This window comes from Narcine bancroftii, chromosome 12, assembly GCF_036971445.1.
Source record: "Narcine bancroftii isolate sNarBan1 chromosome 12, sNarBan1.hap1, whole genome shotgun sequence".
Lineage (NCBI taxonomy): Eukaryota > Metazoa > Chordata > Chondrichthyes > Torpediniformes > Narcinidae > Narcine > Narcine bancroftii.
In genome coordinates this window covers 52,963,320-52,980,949 of record NC_091480.1, presented here as the reverse complement: position 1 = coordinate 52,980,949, position 17,630 = coordinate 52,963,320, and the positions used below count along the sequence as shown (strand labels likewise).

The window sequence follows — 17,630 nt, the reverse complement described above, 5'->3', positions numbered from 1 at the left end:
CTTTGGTACCAGATGAGATGACATTTTAAGTGGGTATTGGTATCATAGAAACATAGAAGATAGGAGCAGGTGTAGGTCATTCGGCCCTTCGAGCCTGCTCCGCCATTCATTGAGATCATGACTGATCTTAAAGTTCAGTACCCTGTCCCCGCCTTCTCTCCAAAACCCCCATTTCCCTTATACTGAAGAAATATATCTAATTCCCTCTTAAATATATTCAATGAACCTGCCTTTACTGCCCTCTGTGGCAATGAATTCCAGATTCACCACCCTCTGGGTAAAGAAATTCCTCCTCATCTCGGTCCTAAATGGTTTGCCTATTATCCTCGAACCATGGCCCCGGATTCTGGACTCCCCCACCATTGGAAACATCCCTTCCGCATCCATTCTGTCCAGTTCTGCCAGAATTTTATAGGTCTCTATGAGATCCCCTCGCAATCTTCTAAACTCCAGCGAGTACAATCCCAATTTGCGCAATCTTTCCTCACAAGTTATTCCTGCCATTCCAGGTATCAGCCTGGTGAATCGCCTTTGCACTCCCTCCATTGCAAGAACATCCTTCCTTAGATAAGGTGACCAAAACTGCACACTCCAGGTGTGGTCTCACCAAGGCTCTGTACAGCTGCAGTAAGGTATCTTTATTCCTATACTCAAACCCTCTTGATATGAAGGCCAACATACCATTTGCCTTTTTAACCGCCTGCTGTACCTGCATGCTCGCTTTCAGTGACTGGTACACAAGAACCCCTAGGTCTCTCTGCACTTCCCCATCTCCCAATCTATTACCATTCAAATAGTAATCTGCCCTCCGGTTTGTATTACCAAAGTGGATAACCTCACATTTATCCACATTGTAGTGCATTTGCCATGTATCTGCCCAGTCCCACAATTTATCCAAATCACACTAGAGGTCCTGACCCCCTCTTCAGTGCACACAACCCCTCCTAGTTTAGTGTCATCTGCAAATTTGGAGATATTATATCCAATCCCCTCATCAAGATCATTAATGTAAATTATGAACAGCTGGGGTCCCAGTTCAGATCCCTGTGGCACCCCACTGGTCACCGCCTGCCACTCAGAAAACGAGCCGTTTATCCCAACTCTCTGTCTTCTATCTGCCAGCCAGTTCAGGGTCCCTTGTATAACAATCACTTATTCTCACCATTAGTCACTGATCCCTTTTTTAATATATGGCAAACTGAAGGTTATCAAATGTCTTCAAGACCTTTATGCAGACGGAGTGTTTAGGAGCTTCACCACACATACACATGGCTCACCATTAACACACTTATTTTGTTACTTTCAGACTTGACATTTTATTTCAAAGACTTTCTCAAACTTCCCTCAGTTACCTGCCAAACAACCCTGGGAAGAGCAAGTAGTCGTTAACTTGGGAGCGAGAGGGACAATTTTAAAAATTTGTAGCTCTATTCTATCAATCAAAAGTCCGAATGGGAGCAAGAACTGGAAATAGGAACTGAGGAGTCCGAATGGGAGCAAGAGCTGGAAATAGGAGCTGAGAAGTATATAGAGGTGTTTGGGAGATAAATTGGGAAGTTTGTTAGAGCAGGTCACACACAAACACTAGGCTTCTTCAGGTGCATTCTCCACCAAGAATGCAGATTCAGACCTGTGGAATGGTCGTTCAGGTGGCAGCGCTGAAAGGGACAGATGCACGGGAGGCACCTCAGAGTGCACTCCGGCTCCTGTCCCTTCGGGCTGTCAGGGTTGCGATGGCTGACTGTCAGAGCTGGGACAGCTGGGGCTGACTGTCAGAGCTGGGACAGCTGGTGCGGGCTGTCAGCACGGGGACGTCCCGTCTCCACATTGATCCCGCTGCCCCGCGCTCTCCCCACAGCTCTATATCAGTCCCCACCAACAATGCTGACAGCCCGTGCCGGCCGCCCCACAGTAGGGCTGTGGGGAAAGAGCAGGGCAGCGGGATCAGTGTGGGGACATCCTGCGCTGACAGCCCGTGCCGACTGCCCCTTACATACTGCAGGGGCAGCTAGCTGGGAGGGGAGCAGTCAGGCACTCACCAGCTGATTGTCATTCCCTTAGCAGCCACTTTCAGGCAGCTGCATTCAGGTGTGGGGTTGGGGGAACCTCAGTGCTCTGGCGATTATCCCTCCCGGAGGAGAGTTACAAAGTTTGCCTCACATGCACCTCCTGAGTTTTCAAGTGGCCTCCTGACAGCCACATATAGGCATAATATGCGACTTTACATCAGAGTTTTTTGGCCACTTGAAAGTGCCTACTTTAAAACAGAATTTTTGCAGGAGTTTTGCAGAGTGCTCACAGACTCATGATGGACTGCTATTTGCAAAAGGCAACAGTGTAGCAAAATACAGTGCAGTTTTGTCTGGAAAACAGTTTGCTGTCTGGAAGAGCATGTGATCCTTGCAGGCAGAGGCAGAACAGCTGTGCTCTCAGAGTGGCAGGGAGTGAGAGAGGAGAGACCAGCTGCTTTCAGGTGCTCGGACATAGTTAATGCGCTGGCAGACGTGGCTGGGGGAGTGCAGCTGGGATGTTCAGGTGGCCGCGGAGAAGATGCCTTGATGTCACCTGAACGTGCTGGCTGAAAGATAGCCACGTCCGAGCAAACCCGGTTCCTGTGGACTGTGGCCATTGTCACTGCTGCATTCCCTTCCCCTCTCCAAGCCCTGTAACTCTTGAGATATCTTCAGACCTTTAATTTTGACCTCTTATTTATGTCAGCATTTAATTGTGCCAACTTTGGCAGCCCTGCCTTCAGCTGTCAAGATTCTGAGTTTTGGAAGCAATGTACTATTTTTTATCGAGTTTTTGTTTATGTAATCTAATGCCTCAAAGTAGTTTTTTTTAAAAAACTGAATAAACGCTTTGCGACGTTAAAGTCACTAACTAAACGTAAGGTGCTGTTGTTAAATTGTTACCTACCTGATGGTGAGAGAAACAATATTTAATAGGATATTAAATATCTTAGAAGGATAGTGTCTTGGGATGCATTCACGATGCTGCGTTCAGGTGCAACAAGGGATGCTCCGAGCCGGAGAATATACCTACCCGAGGAGGGTTAGGTAAGTGCTCCTCCTGGCCAGGTTCTCCACTTTCAGGTGGCCACCCGACAGCCTCATTGGGGTAGAATAGGCGGCTTTACAGTCGGGTATACTGGCTACCTGAAAGTGGGTACAGAGACTTTGGTTCCAAATGGACAAGCTGGCAAGCTTTGGAAGACAGCCTGGTCAAAGGAGAGGATTGGCTGTCCGGTGTTTCCCTTGGAATAGGAGAAACAGAAAGGAACTGTGTGGTGACCTGAAAGAAAGAGGTTATCATCTGGAGAACCCTGAAGGGGGAAAGTTTCGTCAGCAAGACATTGAAGTGGCTGTCCTGGAACGAGGAAACTCTCTCTGAAAACCAACAAGAACCCTCCTGAGTGGTAACCATTTACCTGTTAAGCACAAAAGCCTGGTGAACTTTATTAATGTTAACTTCTGTGCACAGTACAAGAATTGCCTGCAACCAGTGAGATTGGACTGTGAGCCAAAGAACTTTTCTACACATTACACACACGTGCACTTAGAATTAGAAGGGGGTTAAATAAATCAATAGAGATAAGTTAAAGTTTTGAGTTTATTTTCATCTGATTGTACAAGTACAGCCCGACAAAACAATGTTCTCTAGTCCTCTCTGCAAAACAGGCAGACACACAACACACAGACAAGCAATACATACGCAGGACTTGTACTTAATCTAAAATAAATATTGTTTTGTACAGATGGGAGTCTCAAATGGTCCGTGTGAACAGTTCCTTTGGTCATTCAGCATTCTCACTGCCTGTGGGAAGAAGCTGTTCCTCAGCCTGGTGGTGCTGGCTCTGATCCTCCTGTATCTCTTCCCTGACAGGAGCAGCTGAAAGATGCTGTGTGCAGGGTGGAAAGGGTCCTCAATGATTTTACGTGCCCTCTTTAGACAATGATCCTGGTAGATCACGTCGATGGAGGGGGGTGGGGTAGATTCCAGTGGTCCTGTGGATTGACCTCCGATCCATTTCTCTGCGGCAACTATACCCCACTATGATGCAGCTGGCCAGGACGCTCTTGGCAGAGCTCCTGCAGAAGGTTAACATAATGGTGGCTGGTAGCCTTGCCCTCTCCAGTCTTCTCAGGAAATGCAGTCACTGTTACACCTTCCTGACCAGTGAGGAGATGTGTCCACGATAAGTCACTAGTCAGGTGGACTTTACACTAATTTCATTTCTTTCTCCCCAAATTCTGTGAGTTCCCAGTCTCCTCAATCTCTCTTTGTAAAATAAACCCCTCATTTCTGGCATCATGGTGATTAATGGATTATTTAAAGTTTATTTTGAAAGTCTAACCTGAGAACCGGGAGTGTCCATACACCAAGTTGGCATGGGATCAGTGAACCTTGGCCGTGTGGATTCAGAATTGGTTTGCCTGTAGAAAGCAGAGAGTAGTAGTGGAAGTATTCTGCCTGGAGGTTGGTGACTAGTGGAGTTCCACAGGGATCTGTTCTGGGACCCGTGCTCTCTGTGATGTTTATAAATGACCTGGATGAAGAGGTGGAAGGATGGGTCAGTAAGTTTGCAGATGATATCAAGGTTGGAGGAGCTGTGGGTGGAGCTGCAGGTTGTCAAAGGTTAAAAAAGATACAGACAGGATGGAGAGTTGGGCAGAAAATTGGCAGATGGATTTAAATCTGGATAAGTGTGAGGCGATGCATTTTGGAAGGACAAACCAGAAAGCTGAGTCCAGGGTTAATGGTTCCTTAAGAGTGTGGATGAAAAGAGGGACCTTGGGGGTTCAAATCCATACATCCCTCAAGGTCGCTGCACAGGTTGATAGGATAGTTAAGAAGGCCTATGGGATGTTGGGATTCATTAATTGGGGGATTGAGTTCAGGTGTAGAGAGGTCATGTTGCAACTCTTCAAATCTGGTGAGACCACACGTTATATTGTGTTCAGTTCTGGTCATCTCATTATAGGAAGGATGTAGAAGCTATGGAGAGGGTGCAGAGGAGACTTACCAGGATGTTGCCTGGATTGGGAAACGAGTCTTATGAGGCAAGGTTAGCAAAGCTGGGACTTTTCCCTTTGGAGCGTAGGAGGATGAGAGGAGACTTGATAGAGGTCTACAAGATTATGAGAGGCATGGATAGGGTGGACAGCCGGCATGTGTTTCCCAAGGCAGGAAAACCAGAGGACATGTACAAAGTGAAGGGAGGGAGGTTTAAGGGAGACGTTGGAGGTAAGTTTTTTTTACACAGAGTTGTGGGTGCCTGAAATGCATTGCCAGGGATGGTGATGGAGGTTAGAACATTGGGGCATTTAAGAGACTCTTAAGACACATGGATGGAAGGAAAGTCGAGGGTTACGTGGTAAGGTGGGTTTAGTACTTTTTTTTAAGGAATATAAGTGAGGGTAGAAATAGGAGGATGTGGAAGATGAATGCGTGGCTAAAGAGATGGTGCAGGGGGCAAGGGATAAGATTTCTGGATCATTGGGATCTCTTCTGAGGAAGGTCGGACCTGTACAAAAGGGACGGACTCCACTTGAACTGGAGGGGGACCAATGTGCTGGCAAGCAGATTTGCTAGAGCTGTGGGGGAAGGTTTAAACTAGTTTGGCAGGGGGGTGGGGAACAGAGTGTGAGAGCAGTGTCAAGGGAGCATGGCCACCTAGATAGGAATAATAATGATAACAAAAGTAGGATGGAGATTAGGGTAAAAGGTAGAAAAGAGAATATATGTGAGGGTTATTCTCTGAAATGCATATATTTTAATGCAAGAAGCATAGTGAACAAGGTAGATGAGCTTAGAGCATGGACAGATACTTGGGGTCATGATATTGTGGCAATTAGTGAGACCAGACTACAGGAGGGGCAGGACTGGCAACTTAATATTCCAGGATACATTTGTTTTAGATGTGATAGATCAGAGGGTAAAAAAGGGGAAGGAGTTATCATAAGGTAGTGATCATGGGAGATTTTAACTTCCCTCACATTGATTGGGATACCCATACAGTTAGAGGGCTGGATGGGCTAGAGTTCGTTAAATGTGTTCAAGATTGTTTTCTAAATCAATTAGTAGAAGAACCGACTCAGGACAGTGTAATACTGGATCTCCTGTTAGGGAACGAGCTAGGTCAAGTATCAGACATTAATGTTGGAGAACAAATTGGGTCAAGAGCAAGGAGGGGCCTAAAGTTGAGGTTCTGGATTGGAGAAGAGCAAATTTCGAAGTAATAAGAAGGGATTTGGGGAGTATTGAGTGGGACAGGACATTTTCAGGTAAGGATGTAAATGAAAAATGGAGGATATTCAAAAAAGAAATTTTGAGGGTACAGAGTAGATATGTCCCAGTGAGGATCAAAGGAAAGGCTGGAAGTCATAGGGAGGCTTGGTTTTCGAGGAATATTGGAAATTTGGTTAGGAGAAAAATGGAGGTGTACAAGAGGTATAAAGAGCAGGGAGCTGAGAATTTGAAGGAGGACTACAAGGAGTGTAGAAGGAATCTTAAGAAAGAAATTAAAGGCCAAAAAAAGGCACGAAGAGGCTTTGGCAGACAGAGTAAAAATAAATCCAAAGGGTTTCTATAGGTACATTAAAAGTAAAAGATTAGCGAGGGATAAAATTGGACTCCTTGTAGATAGCGAGGGTAGGCTGAGTGAGAAGGAAATGGGGGAAATTTTGAATGATTTCTTTGCCTCGGTATTCACTAGGGAAAAAAAAATATTGAACCAGTTGAAGTAAAGAAAAATAGTTGGGAGATAACGAAGCATATAAGGATAACCGAGGAGGTAATGATGGCTGTGTTGAAAAAGATAAAGGTGGATAAATCTCCAGGACCGGACAAAATATTCCCAAGGACACTCAGGGAGGCTTGTGGACAGATAGTGGGGCCATTAACAGAGATATTTAGGATGTCATTGGCCACGGGGTAGTGCCAAAGGATTGGAGGGTGGCCCATGTGGTTCTGCTGTTTAAGAAAGGGTCCAAATGTAAACCTGGGAATTATAGGCCCGTGAGTCTGACGTCTGTGGTGGGTAAGTTGATGGAAAGTGTTCTGAGGGATGGTATTTACAAATATTTGGAGGTACAGGGATTGATAAGGAGTAATCAGCATGGTTTTGTCAGGGGTAGATCATGCTTGACAAACCTGATTGAATTTTTCGAGGGGGGTTACAAAAAAGGTTGATGAAGGGAAAGCTGTGGATGTTGTGTATTTAGACTTCAGTAAAGCTTTTGACAAAGTTCCCCACAGGATGTTAGGAAAAAAGGTGGAGGCATTAGGTATAAATGAGGAGGTAGTGAAATGGATTCAGCAATGGTTGGATGGGAGGTGTGAGAAAATTGTTTGTCCAATTGGAGTCTGGTGACTAGTGGAGTTCCTCAGCAATCGGTCCTGGGTCTACTATTGTTTGTTATATATATTAACGATCTGGAAGTAGGGGTGGAGAATTGGATAAGCAAGTTTGCGGATGATACAAAGATTGGTGGTGTTGTGGACAGTGAGGAAGATTACCGTAGATTAAAAGGTGATTTAGGAAGGGTGGAGGTGTGGGCTGAGAAATGGCTGATGGAATTTAATACAGATAAGTGTGAGGTGTTACATTTTGGAAAAGCAAATCCAAATAGGTCATATGCATTAAATGGTAGGCTATTGAGATGTGCAGAGCAACAAAGGGATTTAGGAGTGATGGTAAATAGTACCCTCAAGGCTGATACTCAGGTAGATGGTGTGGTGAAGAAGGCATTTGGAATGTTGGCCTTCATAAATCGGAGTATTGAATTCAAGAGTAGGGAGGTTATGATGAAATTGTACAAGGCATTGGTGAGGCCAAATTTGGAGTACTGTGTACAGTTTTGGTCACCAAATTATAGGAAAGATATAAACAAAATAGAGCGAGTGCAGAAAAGGTTCACGAGAATATTGACAGGATTTCAAGGTTTGAGTTACAGGGAAAGGTTATGCAGACTAGGGGTTTTTTCTCCGGAACGTAGAAGATTGAGGGGGGACTTGATAGAGGTGTTTAAGATTTTAAAAGGGACAGACAGAGTAAATGTGGATAGGCTTTTTCAATTAAGAGTGGGGGAGATTCAAACTAGAGGGCATGGTTTAGGATTGAAGGGGGAAAATTATAAGGGGAACATGAGGGGAAATTTCTTTACGCAAAAGGTGGTAGGGATGTGGAATGAGCTTCCGGCAGACGTGGTTGAGGCGGGATCATTGGTTACATTTAAGGAAAGACTGGATAGTTACATGGAGAGGAGAGGACTGGAGGGGTATGGACCGGGTGCTGGTGGGGATTTGTTACGGCATGGACTAGTAGGGCCGAACGGGCCTGTTCTGTGCTGTAAGTGGTTATATGGTTATATGAGTAAGCACAACATCTGGGCTGAAGGGCCTGGACTGTGCTGTATTGTTCTATGAATATGAGATGCATCTTGCACTGATCTCTGGTTTTATTTATAGGCAATGATTACAAAAACAAGGAAGTTTTGCTTGATTTTTTAAAAAATAAATCATTGAAAAAAATGTCAGCTGGAGCATGGTGTCCATTTCTGGGTATTGTGCTTCAGGAAAGATGTCACGGCCTTGGAGAGGATGCAGAGGAGATTATCAGACTGATACCACAGCCGTAGAGCTTGAGAGGCTGGGGTTACTGTTTCAAGAACAGTAAAGATTATGGGGGATTTTAGTAGCTTTTAGTAGAGGGGTTCAAATCATGGACGAATAAAGAGGAACAGTTCCAGTTGCTGGTTTGATGGTATATGGAGGATGTGAATTTAAGGAAAATGGAAAAGCAATAAAATTAAGTTTGGTTTTAAGATCAGCAAATTGTTTTGATCTGAAATGCACTTCTGTAGAGGAAGCAGATTCTGGAGCAACTTTCCAAAAAGCTCCCACTTTTTACCCTCCATGGTCAACAAAAAACTCTGCTGTCCGTGTCGTAACTTGCATCCAGTCCCTCTGTGTCACCTTGATTTTTCCCATCTCGTCTTTCCCCAGCTCTGTAACCATCTCCCATTTCCCTGAGATCTTGATCGCCCTTAAATGTAATATTCTGCCTTGCCAGCCAATAGTCAAGGCCTGAAGCCAACACCGCCACTCCCCCAAACCTCTCTACCCTCCCTTAATATGCTGGATTATCTATAGTTGTGCCTTGAATGGTTTGGTGTCAGAATGTGTTATGTTCTGAATGCCTTGGGACAAATTCACATTTTTAGAAGTGCTATATTAATACTATTAGAGATCGAAGGGGCAACATTGATAAGTCATTTACAAGGGGAAAAAAAACAGAAGGTTGGTACTAATCGCAAGGAGTCTGATCCTGCATCTGCTGATCTTTGTCTTCTGCCCCTGCCCACAAACGTGATTTTTCCAGGGGGAGAATCACAAGAAAGCTTTTTTCTTTCCCCCGCCCCCCCCCCCCCATCTTGAAAATTCATTAATGGACCCCGTGGCTGTTTGCAGTGCTGATCATTATGTTTTGATTGATCTGGAAACAACTCCTTTAAAATACAATTGATGCCAAAATCTGACAGTTACTCTTATCTGGTTCCATCTGACTGGTAAATAAAACTTAACCAAGTGTTTCCATATGGTTCCAGGATTCGTTAGATGCTGCACAAGCTCTTTAGATTTCTCCTGTTTATAGGGCTTACTTTTTCTTTATTCTGGATGACAAAAAAGTGGGTGAAGATTAAACTACTCCAATGTGCACTGAGAAAGTTTGTTTTTTTGGTCTAGATAGATATCCCATACACAGTATAGCAAGTAAAAAAGACATGGTACAAAAATGCAGTCACAGAGAGATCACTTAGTACAGAGCAACAGGAACCTAATTTGCATAGCGTGAGACCAACTTAAATTACCCCAGGCAGCACAGTTAGTGTACCGATTAGCACAACGCTGTTACAGCGCCAACAATAGGGACCAGGGATCAAATCCTGTGCTTTCTCTAAGGAGTTTGTACATTCTTCCCTGTGTCTGCTTGGATTTTCACGGGGGCTCTGGTTTCCTCCCACCGTTCAAAATGTACTGGGAGTTGTAGGTCAATTGGGTGCAAGTTGGGCGGCATGGGCTTGTGGGCCGAAAGGGCCCGTTACTGTGCTGTGTGTCTGAATTTTTTTAAAAATTTAAAGAAGTTGCGCACAATATCAATCATGGTGTCTGCAGACTTTCGTGCTTCACTCATCTCTTTTTACACACAAAATAATGTTGCTTTTGGAGAGTTCCTTTTGAGAAGCTGGAAGTAGTGTTGACTAACGTCTTCACTTCTGTATATTTTTTTTAAATCTGGGCAGTGCAGTGGTGCCACATGTAGTGCCTCTCCAGTTCTGTCTTGTGGAGTTTGCACATTCTCCCTGCAAGCCATTGGGTTTCCTCTGGGTACTCTCTGCTCTTTCCTACATCACAAAGCCCGCAGCGTCACAAGTCGATAGCAATCTCTAATGTTGGTGAGCAATAAGTGAATCAGGATGGAGTTGATAGGCATGTGAAGGAGGATTGATTATGGAGACATGAGCACAAAAGTGGGATTGCTGAGAGCCAGTGTAGACTTGATGAGCTGAATGACTGCTTTCTGTGTTGAGAAGTAATGTGAAATTGTGAGTGATGTTTCTCTTCCTGGCTTTGTTGGCTGATGGCCATGGCCTCAATCCCCTTCTGTTGTTTCTCTTGTAGGCAGATGCAAAGTTCAATGCCAGGAAAGCTTCGTTGGCTGAGGCCAAAGATGTTTGTGTGAAGAAACTGGTAGAACAACAGCAAGAGGTAAAGCACACACCTAACCACTGTCTTCACCAGCACCGTGTTTCTCTACAAATGAATGGTAGTAATCCCTATTGAGAACAACAACACGCATGTGATAATACACAACTACCTTCCTGGAGCCCCTTGCTGGACCTCCCTTTCTCCATCAAAAGAGACAAACTATCCACGGACCCCACTGATTCTCACAGCTACCTGGATTACATCTCTTTCCACCCTGCCTTTTGTAAAGGGCGGCATGATTAGTGTAGTGGTTCGCACCAATCTGTTATAGCGCCAGTGATCGGGTCCAGACTGGGGTTCAAATCCCGCACTGTCTGTAAGGAGTTTGTACAATCTCTCTGTGTCATTGTGGGTTTTATCCGGGGGCTCTGGTTTCCTCCCACTGTTCAAAATGTACCAGGTGTAATTAGGCAGCATGGGCTTGTGGACCAGAAAGGCCTGTTACTGTGCTATATCTATGTAAAGACACCATCACTTTCTTCCAATTCCTCTGCCTCCACAGCATCTGTTCCCAGGGTGCATCACTGCCACTTCTCTCGCTTCTGCCCCCACCCACCTCACAGACAGAATAAAGAGAAGATCCCCTTATTTCTCTAACAGTTTTCACCCCTCCAGCATCTTCTTCCAACACTTTGCCCTCCGACACTTCGCCAACTTCAGTGTTATCCCACCATCAGCCATATCTTCTTCTTTCCCACCCCCCCCACCCCCACCCTTCCACTTCTCTCAGCGATCAGTCTTTCCGGGACTTCCTGCTGTCACTGCAGTAACAAACTCCTTCCCCATCTCCCCTCCATCCAGGGCCACAAACAGACCTTCCAGCTGAGTCAGAGTTGAACATGCACGTTGTCTAACCGACTCGATCAAAACAGATTAGGTGACCGCTTCACAGAGCAGCAGTACTCTGCCCAAGTGGAACTCCCTGGAGCCAGCTATTTTAATTCCCCTCCCCCCCGCCCCCCCCCCCAATCCCACGCAGACACATTTGTTCCTGACCTCCTCCATTATCAGGGTAAACTTGAGGAACAACACATGTTCCCCCTAGACAGCCTCAAATCCAGCAGCATGAAAGTTGATTTTTTTTTTGAACCAATTTCAGATAACGATCATCTCTTTCTGGTTACAATCTCATAGAAACATAGAAAATAGGTGTAGGAGTAGGCCATTTGGCCCTTCAAGCCTACACCACCATTCATTTTGATCATGGCTGATCATCCACTCAGTACCCTGTTCCAGCTCTCTCCATACCCCCTAATCCCCCTAGTCACAAGTACTAAATCTAACTCTCTTAAATATAGCTATGGAACTGGCCTCAATCACTTCGTGTGGCAGAGAATTCCATAAATTCACCACCCTCTGAGTGAAAAAATTCTTCCTCATCTCAGTCCTAAAGGACTTCCCTTTTATCCTTAAACTATGACCCCTGGTTCTAGACTTGCTCAACATTGGGAACAATCTTCCTGCATCTAGCCTGTCAAATCCCTTAAGAATTTTGAACTTTTCTATTAAATCTCCTCTTAATCGTCTAAACTCCAGCGAATACAAGCCCAGTCGTTCTAGCCTTTCTTCATATGCAAGTCCCGCCATCCCTGGTATCAATCTGGTAAACCTTTTCTGCCCTCTCTCCGTGGCAATGATGTCCTTCCTCAGATAGGGAGACCAAAACTGAACACAATACTCCAGGTGAGGTCTCACCAAGGCCCAATACAACTGCATCAATACCTCTCTACTCCTGAACTCGAATCCTCTTGATATGAACACCAACATACCATTCGCCTTTTTTACTGCTTGCTGCACCTGCCTGCCCACTTTTAATGTCTGATGCACAGCGACACCCAGATCTCTTTGCATCTCCCCTTTTCCTAATTGGATACCATTAAGATAGTACTCAGCCCTCCCATTCTTTCCTCCAAAGTGGATAACCACACACTTATCCACATTATATTGCACCTGCCATGCATTTGCCCACTCACCCAACCTGTCCAAGTCACCCTGCACACTCTTAACAGCCTCTACACAGCTTACAATCCCACCCAGCTTCGTGTCGTCTGCAAACTTGGAAGTGCTGTTTTCTATTTCCTCATCTAAATCATTAATATCTTTGGCTTGGCTTCGCGGACGAAGATTTATGGAGGGGGTAAAAAGTCCACGTCAGCTGCAGGCTCGTTTGTGGCTGACAAGTCCGATGCGAGACAGGCAGACACGGTTGCAGCGGCTGCAGGGGAAAATTGGTTGGTTGGGGTTGGGTGTTGGGTTTTTCCTCCTTTGCCTTTTGTCAGTGAGGTGGGCTCTGCGGTCTTCTTCAAAGGAGGTTGCTGCCCGCCAAACTGTGAGGCGCCAAGATGCACGGTTTGAGGCGATATCAGCCCACTGGCGGTGGTCAATGTGGCAGGCACCAAGAGATTTCTTTAGGCAGTCCTTGTACCTTTTCTTTGGTGCACCTCTGTCACGGTGGCCAGTGGAGAGCTCGCCATATAACACGATCTTGGGAAGGCGATGGTCCTCCATTCTGGAGACGTGACCCATCCAGCGCAGCTGGATCTTCAGCAGCGTGGACTCGATGCTGTCGACCTCTGCCATCTCGAGTACTTCGACGTTAGGGATGAAAGTGCTCCAATGGATGTTGAGGATGGAGCGGAGACAACGCTGGTGGAAGCGTTCTAGGAGCCGTAGGTGATGCCGGTAGAGGACCCATGATTCGGAGCCGAACAGGAGTGTGGGTATGACAATGGCTCTGTATACGCTTATCTTTGTGAGGTTTTTCAGTTGGATGTTTTTCCAGACTCTTTTGTGTAGTCTTCCAAAGGCGCTATTTGCCTTGGCGAGTCTGTTGTCTATCTCATTGTCGATCCTTGCATCTGATGAATATATATCGTAAATAACTGGGGTCTCAGCACTGAGCCTTGTGGTACCCCACTAATAACTGACTGCCATTCCGAAAAGTACCCGTTTATTCCTTCTCTTTGCTTCCTATCTGTCAACCAATTCTCTATCCACCTCAATATCATATCCCCTATACCGTGTGCCTTAAGTTTGTATAGTAATCTCCTGTGTGGGACCTTATCAAAAGCCTTCTGAAAATCCAGGTAAACCACATCTACTGGTTCTCCCCTATCCACTCTACTAGTTACATCCTCAAAAAATTCAATAAGATTAGTCAAACACGATTTTCCCTTCATAAAACCAATTTGACCAATGAATTCACCTCTTTCCAGATGTGCTGCAATCACATCTTGAGTAACTGACTCTAACATTTTCCCCACTACCGATGTCAAGCTAACCAGTCTATAATTCCCTGATTTTTCTTTCCCTCCCTTTTTAAAAAGTGGAGTTACATTAGCCACCCTCCAGTCCTCAGGAACTACTCCAGAATCTAAAGAGTTTTGAAAAATTATCAACAATGCATTAAAGGTACTTCCTTTAGCACTCTGGAATGCAGACCATCTGGCCCTGGCAACTTGTCTGCCTTTAATCCCTTCAATTTATCCAACACAACCTCATAACTTACACTTATTTTCCCCAGTCCTTCCATCACATTAGCCCCATGGTCCCTTATTATTTCCTGAAGATTTTGGGAAGGCGATGGTCCTCCATTCTGGAGACGTGACCTACTCCTTGCATTAAGGCACAAGACCTTCAAGCTTGTTTTTACCAGAGCCTTAACCCTATCACCATTATGCTGTAAAGTGGCCCTTTTACATTTTTGCCCTGAGGTTACCTGCCTGCCTCTTTTGCTTTTCACCCTCCTATCTCCGACTTCTTACCTCATGCTAAACCCCTCCGTCTCTCTACTCCTGATCCCATCCCCCTGCCACATTAGTTTAAACCTTCCTCAACAGCACTACCAAACATTCTCCCGAGGGCATTGATCCCGGCCCTGCCCAAATGGAGACCGTCCTGTTTGAACTGATCCCATCTGCCCCAGAACCGATTCCAATGCCCCAAGAATCTGAACCCTTCCCTCCTACACCACTGTTCAAGCCACATATTCATTCTATCTATCCTGCAATTCCTACTCCTTAACTTCCTTCCAAGCTCCCTGAATTCTGCTTGTAGGACCTCATCCCGCTTTTTTCCTATGTCGTTGGTACCAACATGGACCACGACAGTTGACTGTTCACCCTCCCCATCCAGAATGCCCTGCAGCTGCTCCGTGATATCCTTGACCCTTGCACCTACCTGGGAGGCAACACATCAACCGGGAGTCCCGTTTACGGCCACAGAAGCTCCTGTCTATTCCCCTTACAATTGAATCCCCTACAACTATTGTCCTACCACTCTTTTTCCATCCCTCTTGCACAGCAGAGCCATTCACAGTGCCCTGACCCTGGCTACTGCTGCCTTCTCCTGATGGGCCATCTCCCCCAACAACATCCAAAGAGGAATATCCGTTTTTCATGGAAATGACCATAGGAGACTCCTGCACTACCTTCCTGTTCTTACTTTTACCCTTGGTCACCCAGTCCATATCTCCCTCAACTCTATGAAGCTATGGTGTGACCAACTCGCTAAAGGTGCTATCCACCAAATCTTCAGCATCCCGGATGCTCCAGAGCGAGTCCATGCGCAGCTCCAGTGCCGTCATGCGGTCAATCAGGAGCTGCAGTTGAACACACCTCCTGCACACGTAGTTCGCAGGGACACTATCAGTCACCCTGAGTTCCCACATTGCACAAGAGGAGCATGGCACAGGACTGAGCTCACCTGCCATGTCTAAAAGGACCGCCTACGATTGAGTTAAATGAAAAAAGAAAAAAAAAGAGACTCACCCCTTTACCTGTGCCTCAGCCTCTCTGCGCCTAAGTCTCTCGAGCCAAAGTCTCAAGTCTCCACTCCTTCACTGCCCCACTCAAGTCAAAGTCTCAAATCTCCACTCCTTCACTGCCCCACTCACTCACTGAGCCGCTCCCTCACCTTTCACTCCTTTTATTTTATTGCCCGTCAGGCAATTTACTTACTGCTCTAGCTGTCTCTCCTCTCACCTCCTCCAACGGTTGCCATGGGAAACATGGACTCTGTTGCCCTCCGAGCAGCAGCAGCCCAATCCAACTAGGCCCGCAAAGCTAAATCAAGAGTTTAAATACTTACTGCTCTAGCAGTCTCTCCTCGCCCCTCCTCCAACGGTCGCCTTGGGAAACACTGACTTTGTTGCCCTCCGAGCAGCAGTAGCCCGATCCAACTAGGCCCGCGAAGCTAAATCAAGAGTTTAAATCTCTTCTTTATCCACTCTGGTTCTCACTTTTTTTTTCTCTTACCTGTCTCCTTCCATGATCTCTCTCTCTCTCTCTCTCTCTCTCTCTCTCTCGCTCTGTGGCCCCTCACCCCGCCCCCCCCTTCTCTGTCTGCTCCCTCTCTGCCTGTGGCTTCCTGTCCAATACCTTATCACCTTAATACATGCTATCTCTCTTCCCTTTTTTGCCTCAAAAGATCCTGTCATGAAACATTGGTGTTTACTTGTTTGTACCCAGAGACGCGTTGTAACCCACTGAATCCCTCCAGCTTCTCTTTTTTTTCACTCAAGATGACAGGAGTTTTTGTGTTTCTCTTAATTGCTCTAAAGAAATCTTTCAATTGAAGCAAGTTGTATCGAAACTGTTCCTTGCGATGGTATGTTAAATGAAGCACTCTGTTAAAAGTCTGAAAGTATTTAAGTATTCTTCCTCTGAATAAATTGGCGCAAAAGCAACTGCTGGAGCTAACAGTAATTTGCATCTTTTATAGAAAGACAAAAAGGTGTTTCTTTAAAAATAACTGAAATTTGAATAAATAAATTGGAGTTTGAAAACCAAAATTGAGTGCATTAAAAGATAATAACTTACCTTGGTAATGCACATTCACAATTTGGCCTTAACAGGAAGCGAATACATGCCTCCCTGTTCCTCCTCCAAGAGTGTCAGACAAATAAAAATAATGCTGGAAGCACTCAGCAGGTCAGCAGCAGGTGTGTCTTGGGTAAACTTATACCTCTCATTTTGTTCGTTTTAGATTGGTCACAGTGTTCGAGCTACCGAAAGAAAATAGATACACACCAAGAACAGTTCAGTTTATACAAGTCTTTATTACAAAATCTAAAGCTGAATTCGCACTACAACATGCAAGCTCTTCCCAATTATACTTATCAATGCCTGGACTGGTCCCAACTGCCAAAGCAAGGTGATGACTGCACACTTGTAGTAGGTTGTCTGGGCCCGGTAGCAACTTCTCCACCTCCCCGGACTGGGACGTTGGTTTGGAATCTTGAAGTTCTTCTTCTTACTGAGAGACGTTGCCACCTCTTGGAGAGTCTCAAATTTCAGCAGTGGGACCATGGCTTATATTACCAAAAGGTTGTTTACTTCAGATCTTATCTCTGAACAAATGATTTAATTATCTTCAAGAGCTCCTGACAGTCTGCGACCAACAAAAGACAACTGTATCTCTTGGCCTCATGGTGTAATTTGGATTATGTCTTCTGATGCAACTGCATCCCTTCTTGCATCAGCTGGTCTAAATCCTCCATTACAAGGTGTGGAGCAAGTAGTAGCAGAGTTTGGTTGGTCTGAGAACCTTAATTGAAACTGCGAGATGGAGAAATTAGTTGAGATAGCAGATACTGGAGGGGGATGGACAAAAGAGTACACTTTAGCCAGATAAGCAAAATAATAGAACATCAAAAGAAAATATTTGGTGTGCCTGGACTGCATCTTGTTCAGAGCTGTCCAATGGATCTTGCACCCCTACTCGTTCCCTGTAACCCTGTAGTGTGGAACGATTAGCGCAATACTGTTACAGCTTCAAATCCCGCACTATTTATAAGGAATTTGTTTGTTCTCCCTGTGTCTGCGTGGGTTTCCTTCAGGGGCTCCGGTTTCCTCCTA

The 17,630-nt window shown here is 45.4% G+C and overlaps 1 protein-coding gene across 2 annotated transcripts in view; it reads left to right on the top strand.

Annotated features, from left to right (window-relative positions):
- Nucleotides 1-17,630, top strand: part of LOC138746906 (sodium/potassium/calcium exchanger 1-like) — a 52,221-nt gene that overhangs the window by 17,398 nt on the left and 17,193 nt on the right. Inside the window, exon 2 of one of the 2 annotated variants that reach the window (XM_069905540.1) lies at nucleotides 10,687-10,773. The exons of the other annotated variant lie outside the window; for it this stretch is intronic. Coding sequence (XP_069761641.1) covers nucleotides 10,687-10,773 — 87 coding nt within the window. The remainder of the gene's footprint in view (nucleotides 1-10,686; nucleotides 10,774-17,630) is intronic. 2 annotated transcript variants of the gene reach the window in all.